We start from the raw sequence: 13,863 nt of genomic DNA on the forward strand, positions 1-13,863 counted from the left end.
TTCACTCAAATTGTTGAGACGCGCTCCGAAGTACATTGCGCATACAAAATACTCAATTCGTTATCTTATCAGTCTGCCAAATGTACGTCCGTCTGTCTATATTTACCGGCAAGTGAGCAAACAGACATGAAGTCTTACAAAGCGCAAGAGCACCCAAATAAAGGCTAAAGGCTGAATATATGTACACAAGTAAACATGGAACTTGCGGATCACTCAATACGGATTTCAGTAACGGTTTAAAACTCGAGACGAGTACAAGCACATAACGGTTTCGACGATCGCACAGTAAAGACATACCACGAATGATCTGAGTGCTTGCAAAAGAAAGTTTTTTAAAATCAATAAAAAATTCCAAGAAAAATATACAAAATGCTAGAGACTATAAGCAGAAAGTGTGCTTTAAAGCCATGCTTTCTGTACCGTAATAAACTCAATGTGTTGTTGTTCGTGCTTGTGCTGTGCCACATAAGTGTCGGTAACGCGACGGAAACAGATATTGCAGTCGACCCCGAAAATCCACGCTCCTTCACAACAACACCACCACCGTCCATAGAGGTGGGCGCTGCAACAAATCGCACACATGCTGCGAAAAAAATAACACGTTCGCTACGTCTGCCGAACACCACATTCCCGTTACATTATCACCTACACATTACAACGCATATACATCGGGAGATTTTCGAGTTCACGGGCAATATGACTATTGACATTGACATACGCGAAACGACCAATGAAATTGTATTGCATGCAAAAAATATTACCGTTACGGCAATTACGATGCTTGAACTGCACACAAACGAAAAGCTGCTTGACCTCACCTATACTTATGAGAAGCATGGCAGCTACTTGATCATACATCCGATTGAAAACTATGCAGCTTTCGAGGCGGGTCAACGTTATCGGTTGGAAATTTTATACAAGGGTCTCTTGCGCCAAGACTCTTTCGGTATCTATTGGATGACCTATAGTGATGAGAAAAATGCCACAGTGTAAGTAGTGTGCATATGAATAACGGGCAACTGCAAAATGGCGGGAAGGGTTAAGAAGAGTGCGCCATACATACGTATGCATGTGTGTATGTACAATAGTTGGTAACAAATGTAGAAGCTCGTGCGCGCTTTAAAGCGCATGTACATATGTGTGGGTGTGCGCAAGTATTTGTGTAAATATTGATATGGTCAAATGAAATCAGACTATTTGATTAGCACAATTATCGATTATATACTACATATATTATAAATGCATACATACGTACATTGCATATATTATATATATGAACATGCATATAAACATGAAACCTCAGCTAGACAACGCGTGCTTCGCAACTCTGAGCTGTTGTCGTCACTGCTACACTTTGGCTTCGGATTGTTATCAAATAAACTTCGCGGAGCCAAACATTCATACATACATATAATTATGTTTACATATGAGTGTATGTCGCTGTACATATGTACATACATATGTATGTATCTATGCACATATGTATAGCGGGTGTCTCATAGTTCAACACTGATGAATTGCCCCCAAAACAAACAGACCACTGATAAGTTCTATCAATGAATTTGTGTGTGAAAGGAAATTGAGCTGATAAGTGTGCATAAAACAAAAACGAAAGCACTAACAACAAAAAATTAGTAGTAATAGTTGTAGAAGTGAAAATTATAAAGTATTATGCAAACAAAAACAATAACTTTACAGTGGAATGAAAATATAAGCGAGAGTTATTTATGTGTAAATAATATTGTGCTAAATTCAACGGAAATTTAGTTGCCAACACACAAAAATGCTTGTATTTGTCAAAATAATTCGAATTTCAAGAAAAAAGTTTGAGGTTATGATCTCGAATAATCTACCAATCGAAAAACAAGAAATAATTTTAACTTTGATGATAACTTATAGAGTTTGATATTTGTTCATCGAGAGCGGAATTTACTACCCAATTGCCTACTCAGTCCGAAGAAGCACCTATTGCCAAAAATTATTCTATGATGGATTTCGAGGCTGACCTTGTTGTCGGTGTTAATGCTGATTTCAAGATGGACGAAATTATCCACGATTTAGAAGTTATGACTGTCAACAGTGAAGTGGAAGCGTAGTCGCGAGTGCTACGACTATTTGTTTGATGACAGGAAATATTTCGTCTTGCCCTCGTTCACCACCAGACCTATTTGCTTCGCTTCCTTATCCAGTCTAGAGAAAATAGAGTGACTGGCGCGGTTGTTAAGACCCATGATATCAATTCATCGTCGGCTGCCAGCAACTATACACTCTTATAGAAGATTGTACCTTCTCTATTTAGTGCTGCAGCTCGTATTATTTTCTCCAGCAATAGATTGAAGAAGTCACATGATAGGGAGTGTCCTTGTCTGAAGCCTCGCTTAGTATTCTACGGAGCTTTTGGTGTTGCGCAACGTCAGCTTACACAACCGTAAAAGTTTTGAGGAGATTCCAAACTTAATATCTATAATTGTCTCAATCTGCCATTAGGTCACATAATGAGCTTATCTCATAAGTTTTCGAATATTATCAATAGTTTCCGGTTCAACAATTGATTTTAGACGACCTTGACGATATTTGTCTTAGATTGATCCACGACCTCCATTGGATTCAATATACCACCGATAAACACTGGTTCTTAATATAAATTCATCAGCTAAAATTTAATTGCACTCTTAGTGAATTAATCCACGTCGAAAATTTCTAAAATTAAAAGCGCGAAAATGTTTCAGTTTCTAAGAATACTCAGAAGAATATTCCAACAACATTATACGAATACCTACAAAACAATTCGGTTGCTTGGTGTGATAGAAATGACTTGCTTTGCGTCGCGAAAAATGTAAGACGATATGCTTTTCCCTTGGCTCTGCATCTCTTTCCTTATGTAGTGAAAAACTATAGCGAAGAGTAAGTTTTTGACTTTGTTGTTTTGAGAGTTACTATGAACCCAAAGCTCAATTTTGGTCTTTATATTGATAATTAACTGAATCCCCTTCCACTTCAATAAAAGCTGTTGGGTTCATTTTTATTGATAACAAGTTAGGGAGTATTGATAACAAGTCAAAGCCAGGGAAATACCTTAAGGTGCAAAACGTCAACGAGAGGATCGGAATCTAAGCAACTTTCTACATACATACCTTTACTATATTTAACTCATACACTGACTGACATATTCGACATAACGTTTGTTAGAAAAACGAAAATCATTATAAGAAGCATATGGAAGTTTGGGTGAAATCGATCAAATATTATCTATTTTTGCCAATACCACATACTATTAATATGTCACATAAAAGTTCCTTGGGTTTCATAAAGCCACATACAATCACTAGTCAAACCAGCCGGATGTTCGAAATTCCTGGCGGGCGAAGTCAAGTTTTCGCCCAATTTTATCTTTTTGAAACACAAAGGTACACTGTTATAAGTAAAACACTTTCTGTAATTTTCATTGAGATCACTCAAATATTGGCCGATATATCCAGCATTAAGTCACCTTGATATTCGAAAATCTTTATATTAAATATATGGGGGTTCAGGAAGTATTGACCCGACTCAACCCATTTTTGATACACAGAAACACTAATGCGAGGAATGGTTTCTCTCCGAATTTCAATTGTATATCTCACACATTGACCGATATTTTCGATCAAAAATCAACTATAGATACTGGGCTCACATATTCGGTACCCAGGGGCTTGAACAGTTTTGGTGGATTTTAACAGTTTTTCGTCATAAGGTGGCATAATTTAAGGGAATTATTAGTGCAAAGTTTTAGTCCTTATATCAATTGCTTCCTGATTTGTGTACTGGATAGTTAAAGAGTCAATTGAAGTTTCAAATTGTGCTATATGGGAAGTAGGCGTGGTTATAGGCCAATTTAGCCCATTAACATGGGAATATGAGAAGAATACCAATTTAATCGAAATCAGTTCGCCGGGTCTCGAGATATGTGAGTTGTTGGTTTATTGCGCATTTAGTAGTTTTGCCGTTATATGGGGAGTAATCGGGATTATTTTCCATTTTCACACTGTCGGTGGGAGTTATTATAATATTTGAGCTAGGTAAATTTGGTTGTTTTAGCTTTAGTGGTTTAGGAGATATATACATACATTAAAATTATTAGAGGGCGCGGCCATGCCTTCTTTTTGATTATTTTTTTGCCCACCATGTTTCGTATACAATCCTCTGTGTCAAATTATGGATCTATATCTTAATTTAGTGCTTAGGCTTATAGGCTTTTATTGGGATCGTAGCATACTAACAGCATATAGTACGGCTGTCATACAAACTGAATGATAGGTATGAAGCGCTTATATGAACAACTTTTTTATTTGACGAGATTTTGTTCACGAAATACAGTAAGAATTTTTGTTCAATCTTTTTCTTATTTTTCTTGTCGAATCACTATATATCAGTATATAGCTGTCATACAATCTTACCCATCAAAAGTCATGATGAAAAGCTTTTTATACCCTTCTATGCTATACACTAGGGTGATTCAAAAAAAATTTTTTTTTTTCAATTGGTACTCGCAAAAATAGGTTCCTAGACACCTCTAAGAAAGCCTCACCAAATATGAGTTTTTAATTGTAACGGGAAGGTCCTCTGCCTAACGGTTTTCTATTTTTTCTTATTATCAGATAGAAAAATTTATATCTCGCTTCCAACTACTTGAAAAAATATCTTGTTAATTAGGTTTTGTAGGAAATTGAATGCTCCAAAATATGGTCTCTCATGATTTTTTCGTAAACCCAACCGTTTAAAAGATATTAACGGTTGAAATTTGACTATTTTTGGAAAAATTCGTTATTTATTATTAATTTTATAACTCAATGAAAAAAAATTATTATGAATGAGGAAACACATAGTTTTATAGGAAATTTACTGCTCTATAAAAATGGTCTACTATGATTTTTCGATTAAGTTAAACGTTTTCGAGATATTCATCGTCAAACATCAATGCATATTAGGGTGGATCAAATAAAATTTTTTTTTTTTCGTTTGGTATTCTGAAAAATAGGTTCCTAGACACCTCTAAGAAAACCTCTCCAAAAATCTATTCATAATAATTTTTTTTCATTGAGTTATAAAATTAATAATAAATAACGAATTTTTCCAAAAATAGTCAAATTTCAACCGTTAATATCTTCTAAACGGTTGGGTTTACGAAAAAAAATAAGAGATCATATTTTAGAACATTCAATTTCATACAAACCTAATTAACAAGATATTTTTTCAAGTAGTTGGAAGCGAGATATAAATTTTTTTATCTGATAATAAGAAAAAATAGAAAACCGTTAGGCGGAGGATCTTCCCGTTACAATTAAAAACTGATATTTGGAGAGGCTTTCTTAGAGGTGTCTAGTAACCTATTATTGCGAGTACCAATTGCAAAAAAAAAAAATTTTTTTGAATCACCCTACTATACACGTTATTGTGGTTTCGATGCAGCCGAAATTGACATTTTTTTCTTGTTTACCTACAAATTTATTTAAATACTCTTCCACGCTTTGCACAGTATACACCTTCATGTCCAGACAGCAAACTAATCACCATTTTCTCTATCTCCCTTTCTTTTCAATTTAATCACTAAACTACTCACAGTTATGTGACGGCGACGCAATTTGAGCCGACAAGCGCACGCTTGGCCTTCCCCTGTTACGATGAGCCATCATTCAAAGCGAACTTCACAATAAGCCTCACGCACAGCAACAAATACACGGCCATCTCGAACATGATGGTGCGTCAAACGGAACCGAGCATTGACGCAAATGCTGCACTCGATGACAAGTAAGTACTCTGTAGACACAATTGAGTAATACCACACTCTCTAACATACCCTCGCACATACACTTACTCACATGTTGGTGGCCTGTGAAGGCCAATTAATAAACCGCAAATTTACACGCATTCAACAACTGCTCATCAGTTTATCCCATCCGCCATGCCATTCATTTACATAAGCGGTCACACATACATACATACATATCGGTTGACATTTCACTAACAGCACTACTTGCTTACTTTTGTGCGCAGCAACGTTGATGCCACAATGGTGACAACCACATTCCACACCACTCCACCGATATCAACATACCTGGTCGCATTTGTCATATCGAATTTCGTGTATATTTCGGAGGAATATCGCGGCGTTCAGCAGCGCATCTTCACCTCACCACGCCTCGCTGATAGGGGTCGAAAGGCTTTGAAGAATGCCGTTCGTACAGTCGCCATGTTGGAGGATTACCTTGGTGTCGATTATCCGTTGGCGAAATTAGATCATGTCGCGCTGAAGAATAACTTCGGTGCGGCCATGGAAAACTGGGGTTTAATTACCTATAAGGAGGACAACCTGGCAAAGCCGGATGACGCGGATATGCATAAGAACTTGAAGGATGTGATAACACAGAATCACGAAATCGCACATCAATGGTTTGGCAACTTAGTATCGCCGCAGTGGTGGACATACGCATGGCTGAATGAGGGTTTTGCCACCTATTTTGGTTATTTGGTCACCGATTTAGTAAGTGTGTAATTTGTTTGTCGGTGTTATAAGTAAAACTGTATTCATTTTTCGTTTTTATACAGCTTTATCCCGAGTATAAAATCATGGACTTCTTTTTGATCGATATTGCTGAACGCGCCTACAGTTACAACTATATGACCGTACGTCCGATGACTTACTATGTGGAAAACGAGACTGCCATTTTGTCAACATTCGACATCATATCCTATCACAGAGGTTGGTTCCTATATTTCTGGTCTCAATATGTATGTTGGTTTCCAAAAGCTTTAGCCTTTAGTTTTATCAAGCATCATGTTCGACATTCCTTGCAGATTTGAGATTGCTTAGGTTAGGTTAAATGTCTGATCAAAGATCGCACGTGGACTGCTATATGTAGTCCTTTATGAAGCATAGTAAAGAAGAACTCCTGTCTTCGAGCAAAACGCTTAGTAGCCAATACAAATTTGCGCAATCGTTCAATTTCTACACCTGCCAGTTCGGTAGGATATCTGAAAGTATGCGCTCCCAAGTATTTATTGTCAAGAAGGAAGTGTTGAGGTGTTTCCACATAATCTTTTTTCATACAGATTCTGCAGATGGCGTCTTGTAGGATTCTTAACCTTACAGCATGGACGCCAATAGAGAAATTTCCTATTGAAAGCCTCAAAACTATTAAGAGGCGAGACTTTCTGAGGGCAAAGAGTTCACTAGATCTCTCCGATCAATCTTTGGTCAAAATGCGTTGACTAACCTTTCGCGAACCCCAGCTATCTAGTAGCTGAATACAAGAGCATACGGAAACATACCGATAGCGGCTCTAGAGTGCCTTTCCTTGCTAGCTCATCGGCTTTTCAATTTCCTGCGATTCCGCTATGCCTTGGCAACCATACCAGTCTTATCACAAAGAAGTGAAGTTAGGCACTCCCGCACTGCTATCTAAGTGAATGGTCACTTCTCTGAGAGAGGCTGCACTCATTTTTTCTTAACAGTAAATAACCTTTGGTTCTCATACTGATCCAGATTCAGTTCAGTCAACCGTCTTTTAAACAGATGTAAGGAGTTTTCGAGTGGACGGCCATAGCCTTAGTCTATAAGAAACACATGTACAAGAGTATTATTCAAAGTATAACATTCTCCAATCATTCTGAAAATATGTGGATTCCATCCCAAAATAACTGTGGCGCTATTACGGTCAAGAGCAATACGCGGTTCTAATATGAACCGTTTTCCTGTGAGGACGTTCTGCATAGACCGGAACAAAAAGTAGTCTGAAGAGACAAGATCTTAGCTATGCGGCGAGTGAGGCAAAACCTCCCAACCACTGTCTTCCAAATAGTTTTTAACATAAGACCAAGCGTTGGCATGATAGAAAATTACTTCCTCATGGATAGTCGCAAAATCCGGGTGTTTTTCGGCATTCGCCCCCATCAATTTTATGAGTTGTTGTCGATAACGTTCCTCATTAATGGTTTCACCAGGTTTTGTAAGCTCATAATATATGTAGCACGCCTTTTGATCACACCACATACCTTGAATATTTGGCTTTGGCGTTGATTTGGCAGATTGGTCAGATTTCAAATACGATTTTTTACATTTGCGTGTCATTATAACTCTTTTCTCCACTCAGGACGTTCTTCATCTTACCGGCTAAAATCTTCTTCTTCTCTATTGGCGTATACACCGCTTATGAAGTTATAGCCGAGTTGACAACAGCGCGCCAGTCGTTCTTCTCTTTCACTGTTTGGCGCCAATTTCAGATTCGACGTGTAGTCAGGCCATTCTCCACCTGATCTTTCCAACAGAGTGGAAGTCTTCTTCTTCCTCTGCTTCTCTCGGCGGGTACTCTCAAAGCTGGAGTGTTTTCATCCATTCATTGCACGACATGACTTAGCCTGAGCTCATGGTTCCATCGAATGCGATATTCGCTGCTGCCAATGCGCAAAGGAAAATAAAAATTCCTCAGAATCTTTCTCCCGGAAACTGGTAACGTCGACTTATCAGATGTTGTCATCATCAATGTGTCTACACCATATAGCAGGACGGTGATAATTAGTGACTTGTAGCATTTGGTCTTTATTCGTCAAGAGATGACTATACTTCTCAATTGCCTACTCAATCCGAAGTAGCACCTGTTGGCAAAAGTTATTCTGCGTTGGATTTCAAGTCTGACATTGTTGTTGATGTTCGTAGATAGACGAAATTATCTACGGCTTCGAAGTTATGACTGTCAATAGTGAAGTGGGAGCCAAGTCGCGAGTGCGACGACTGTTTCTTTGATGACAGGAGATATTTAGTCTTGCCCTCATTCACTATCAGACCCATTTGCTTCGCTGCCTTATCCAGTCTGGAGAAAGCAGAACTAACGGCGCGGATGATGAGGCCAATGATATCAATATCATCGGCGTACAGCAGCAGCTGTACATTCTTTCAACAGATTGTACCCTCTCCTTTTAGCTCTGCTTATTATTTTCTCCAGCAGTAGATTGAAGAAGTCTAACGATAGGCAGTCGCCTTATCTGAAATCTCGATTGGTATTGAACGGCTAGGAAAGGTCCTTCCCGATCCTAACGGAGCTTTTTGTATTGTTTAGCGTCGATTTACACAGTTTTTTTAGTTTTGCGGGGATACCAAATTCAGACATCGCGGCATAAAGGCAGCACCTTTTCGTGCGGTTCCAGTCAGTTTGTTGATGGTGGGCTTTAATTTTTCACACAATACTCTCCATAGAACCTTATCCAATCGTCTGTTGTTTCCGAGTCAAAGAAGCCGATTAATGGTCTTCCTTCGCCGCCGTTTTTGTGGCAATTCGGCACCCGCCGCTTTGATGGACTTCAGATCGTAATTGCTATTGCTTTTTGTCAGGCCACGGATCATCTTTCATCGCCAAAAAAGCTATCGATTTATGCTAGCCATTTTGGAAAAGTGTCCCTCCATAATTTCACTATGCTCTGGGCATCAGTCACTAAATCACCTTTGGGGGTTCTAGAATAGTATGCTCCGGTCTTGAAACCTTCTGTTAGTCGCCGTATCTTTTCGTAGAATTTTCGAGCTTTACCCCTGCCCAGCTTGTCAAGCTCTTCGTACTCACATATTTCGGCCTCTCTCTTTTTCTGCCTGCAAATGCGCTTAAGATTAGGGTTTTGTAGGTGAAGATCAGATCTTTATATGGTATGTTACAGTAAATGTAATCTTAAAGCCTTCACGTATGTTTCAGATACAAACTACTTTATAGAAACTTGCCAATAATAGTTCTAGCAAAGCTCTTTAGACTAACCTCGTTTTCTTAATACTTATGTAGTATTGGGATGCAGAGGTCACTTTTTCACGCTGAAACTCCATTAACTTTACAGTGTTGTCGTTGACTGTTTTATTCAATAAACAAATTATTGCAAGCAAGTTTCGATCTTCATTCAATCAGTTTCTGTTATCAAGGAGTATTTTTTCTGTTCGATGTGGAGACCGAAACCAATAGTATTGCCTTTGCGGAACTTCAGGTATACGAAGTTATTAAAGGCGAAATGTTGTAATTTATTGCTCAGATCTAATTTTTATTGGTTAAGATTATTTCGAGAGTTCTTTCTGAATATTAGTAATTCATTTCTAAGTCATTTAGATTAGTTTGATGACAGATTCGAATAATCGGATGATTCTACAACTTTAAGTCTCAAGTCAAGGGCTTTATGTTTACTGCAGGAAACCTTTACGTCGGGAGCTTAATGCTTCCACGATTTATCTAACGTCTAACTCTCAGTCTTCGCATGTTGAAAAGTTTTCTCTCATTAGCAACTGGTTAAACCAGAAATACCACATATTGACATTCATATTTATAATTATTCTTGCAGCCGCTTGTGTGATCAAAATGTTCCATCACGCTTTCAATCAGAAAACGTTCGTACATGGCATCAGTCAGTATTTGCGCAAATAGTAAGTTCTACTTCTGTAAACGAAAGTTTCAGTGATACTTTAAAAGAACTGTTCAATAACATTTAATATGAAGAAATTTTCCCCCCTCTCTCAAGTCAGTATACTTTTGCGAACGAGTTGAATCTTTTCGATGAAATGCAAACAGCTGTGGCTGCGGATCCCACCTTCAGTCGGCAGGCGTGGAGTCAAGACGCCGTGCGCGATATCATGCTCTCATGGACGCACAGTGAATGGATACCGATCGTGAGCATAGCACGCGATTACGTAAGCAATACAATAACAATAAAGCAACGTTCGAAAGATCAGCACTCGCGTGAACACTGGTGGATACCGTTGAACTTCGCAAGCGCATCCGCAGCAGATTTCGAAGAACACACGCGTGGATTACTTTATGCCGCCACTGGAGGAGGTAACATTGAACGCCAGCCAATTGGGTATTGAGTTGGGCATACACGATTGGCTCATCGTGAATAAGCAGCAGACAGGCTTTTATCATGTACTCTACAATGATGCGAATCTCTGGCTGATCGCCAAACAATTGCACGACAATCACACGGTTATACATCCACTTAATCGTGCAGCTATCTTTCAAGACCTAGGACCACTAATCGAGAATAATGAAATACAATCGGTGGATGTGATATTTGAACTATTAAATTATCTGCAGTATGAGGACAATCTCATGCCATGGAATCAAGTGGCCGACACAATTACCTCTCTTGGCAAGAATCTCTTTGGCACGCCAGCATACAAATTGTACACGCACTTTGTGCGCCAACTAATTCGTCCAATGTTTCGACGACTCTACGAAATACCGTTGGCTGAGAATCTTACAAACACCGAAACTTTGGCTAGACAAAAGATTATGGAAATGGCTTGCTTCGCCGATCTGCAGGAGTGTCTCGACTACACCCACAATTTGGCACACGAATACATTTTCGGTAATGCAAAATTCGACAACGATATGAGCTACTATGCCATGTATGAGACGATTCTGTGTTTGGGAGTTAAATATCTGAGCGATGAGGAGTTCAACGCCATACTGAAACTATTCGGTGAAACGCAACGCGACACGTTGTGGTATGATGATCTTATTTACTCGTTACGTTGTACGCAGAGTAATTCGCATCTGCAGCAGTATCTCAATTTCTTGCTGGGCGAGAACTCGACTAAAAGCATTATGAACGACAACGAATCCATGATGTATTTATTCTATTTGTTCAAAAGTAATCATGTCGCACGCCCCGTTATGTGGACGTTCTTTGAAAGCAATTATCGCGTGCTATGTCGTTCTCAACTGTTCGTCGACAATTTTAACCGCATTGCGGAATACCTGAAGCGTTCGAATTACGAACAGGTAATTTATACAACAGATTGTTGAAAATATTTGAAATATTTATAGAGTTAGTTATATACAATTTATTTATTTTCTCTTTATTATTTACAGTTTCTCAATTTGCGCAATATGATTGCCGCTGAGCTGGCGAAGGAGGGTCGCGAAAAAACCCTCATTGCTGCAAATTCGCCACGTATTGGTCGGAAGGTAAAAATCAGTGAGACCTTTCTGGACAAATTCAATAATCAAATTTACGAGTGGCTGAGGCGACATCAGCAAGCTACATATGCGGCATCTTTGGGTGCGCGCAGCAGTGCCACACAGATTGGCCATCTGTTTCGTGTGGCGGGGAAGTTCCTACGTAAAGTGCTCATCAAGAAAGGCAGATGAGCCATTAAGTTTACTATTAACTTCTTTTATAAAGAATGGATTAAACACTAATTAAACTTTTATTTAAAAAATATAACAGTACTTTCAATTCTATCAATTGTAACTGATCTGAAGAGAGCCGGTGATCTGGAGGATTATTTATTCGTATATTTTAGATGTTAGCTATTATGTTCCAAAGGTGATTTCAGGCAAGTGACCGCAGTAGCTGACTCGAATAAACTAAAGCGAAAGTCCACTTTTCGACTACTCGAGATAATGCGCTCACCATATGATACCTTTAAGACCCTATAATTCCGTATTATAATGAATCTTGTTACCGAAAAATGAACTAATTGGTCTGTAATCGAAGGTAGTTACAAACTAAACGACAAGTGGGATTCTCCTGATAGAGGCAGTACATAACTGTCTAAGGTGCGACCCAGTGGTAATTAAAAGTATCCGCAACTCAGACTCGCTGCGTTAATGCTGGTTCCAAAATAGAAGAAATTACTTATGACTGTCAACAGTGAAGTGCGGATGAGAGAACTGTTTGTTTGATGACAGAAGATATTTCGTCTTGCTCTCGTTCCCTACCCATTTGCCTTGCTTTCTTATCCAGACTGGGGAAAGCAGAACTAACGGCTCGATTGTTGAGACCAATTATAACAATATCATTGGCGTGGGCCTACAACTGTTGACTCTTATAAAAGATTGTACCTTTTCTATTAAGCTCTGCACCTCGAATTATTTTCCCCAGCAATAGTTTGAGGAAGTCACACGATAGGGTGTTTCCTTGTCTGAAACATCGGTTGGTATCGAAGGGTTCGGAGAGATCATTTCCGATTCTGACGGAACTTTAGGTATTGCTCAACGTCAGTTTACACTGGCGTAATAGTTTTGCGTGATTACCAAATTCAGGCATAGCGGCATAAGGCAGCTTCCTTTCGTGTTGTCAAGAGCAGCTTTAAAATCGACGAAGATGTGGTGTGTTTCGATCATCTTTTTACGGTCTTCTCCAAGATTTGGGGCATGGCGAGTATCTGGGTAGTTGTTGATTTTGCAAGCCTGAAGACACACTGATGAGATCCAATCTTTTTGTTGACGATGGCCTTTCATCTTTCACACAGTACGCTTGAACCTTTTACGAGTATGCGATGTTGAAGAGGCCCGCAGTAGTTGAGTAGTTTTCGCAGATTGTGTGGTCTTATTTTTGTGAATTGGGCAGGGCACAGGGAATCCTTTCGACCGGCCATTACTAGACTTTTGGAAACTCCTTAATAAATTACCAACCAAGAAGGGAATGTAGTTACCTGTTGATACCCTAGACCTTTCATATTCTAAAGGGTTACTTGAGGCAATGAACACCTCAGATCTTGGACACTATCAACATAAGACATGCCATAAAAGTACTTTGCGGTAGTATTACTATTGGACAGACCAAAACACTTTTAGTTTTAGCTAAAAGCGAACTTCGGGTCATCACAGGACACCAATTTCAACTAAAGCAGTTATTATTATTATTTAATATTTAAAGTGCTGATGGTTTGGTTCCGATTACGTTCATTTTTAAATTGTGTCAAGAAGATTTGATAAGGAACACAAAGAGAAATTGTTTCAATCTGTCGGCTTTCTCAGAAAACTGTGGATAAATTGTATTGACCAAGGTGTGTCTTAGGAGTACACTGCAATTAATAAGACTAATAAGAAAGTTTAGTCACTCAACACGCAAGGG

At 38.8% G+C, this 13,863-nt stretch overlaps 2 protein-coding genes across 3 annotated transcripts; both read left to right on the plus strand.

Annotated features, from left to right (window-relative positions):
* The first annotated feature begins 205 nt into the window (after positions 1-205).
* On the plus strand, positions 206-10,559 carry LOC126759310 (endoplasmic reticulum aminopeptidase 1-like). 2 transcript variants are annotated; one of them, XM_050474047.1, is made up of 6 exons: positions 206-989; positions 5,602-5,787; positions 6,034-6,520; positions 6,586-6,739; positions 10,345-10,426; positions 10,500-10,559. In XM_050474047.1, coding segments are annotated over exons 1-6 (1,530 nt in total). In that variant the 5' UTR covers positions 206-369; the 3' UTR covers positions 10,501-10,559. The 2 variants fall into 2 exon arrangements, with proteins under 2 accessions (XP_050330004.1, XP_050330010.1); XM_050474053.1 differs by lacking the exon at positions 10,500-10,559 and having other exon boundaries at positions 10,345-10,427.
* Positions 10,560-10,561: 2 nt separating this feature from the next.
* LOC126762103 (aminopeptidase Q-like) lies at positions 10,562-12,233 on the plus strand. The gene is made up of 3 exons (XM_050478653.1): positions 10,562-10,690; positions 10,785-11,783; positions 11,874-12,233. Exons 1-3 carry the CDS (start codon positions 10,562-10,564, stop codon positions 12,150-12,152), a joined length of 1,407 nt encoding a protein of 468 aa, XP_050334610.1. The 3' UTR covers positions 12,153-12,233.
* Positions 12,234-13,863: the final 1,630 nt, after the last annotated feature.

Source organism: Bactrocera neohumeralis, chromosome 2 (assembly GCF_024586455.1).
Source record: "Bactrocera neohumeralis isolate Rockhampton chromosome 2, APGP_CSIRO_Bneo_wtdbg2-racon-allhic-juicebox.fasta_v2, whole genome shotgun sequence".
NCBI classification, from domain to species: Eukaryota; Metazoa; Arthropoda; class Insecta; order Diptera; family Tephritidae; genus Bactrocera; species Bactrocera neohumeralis.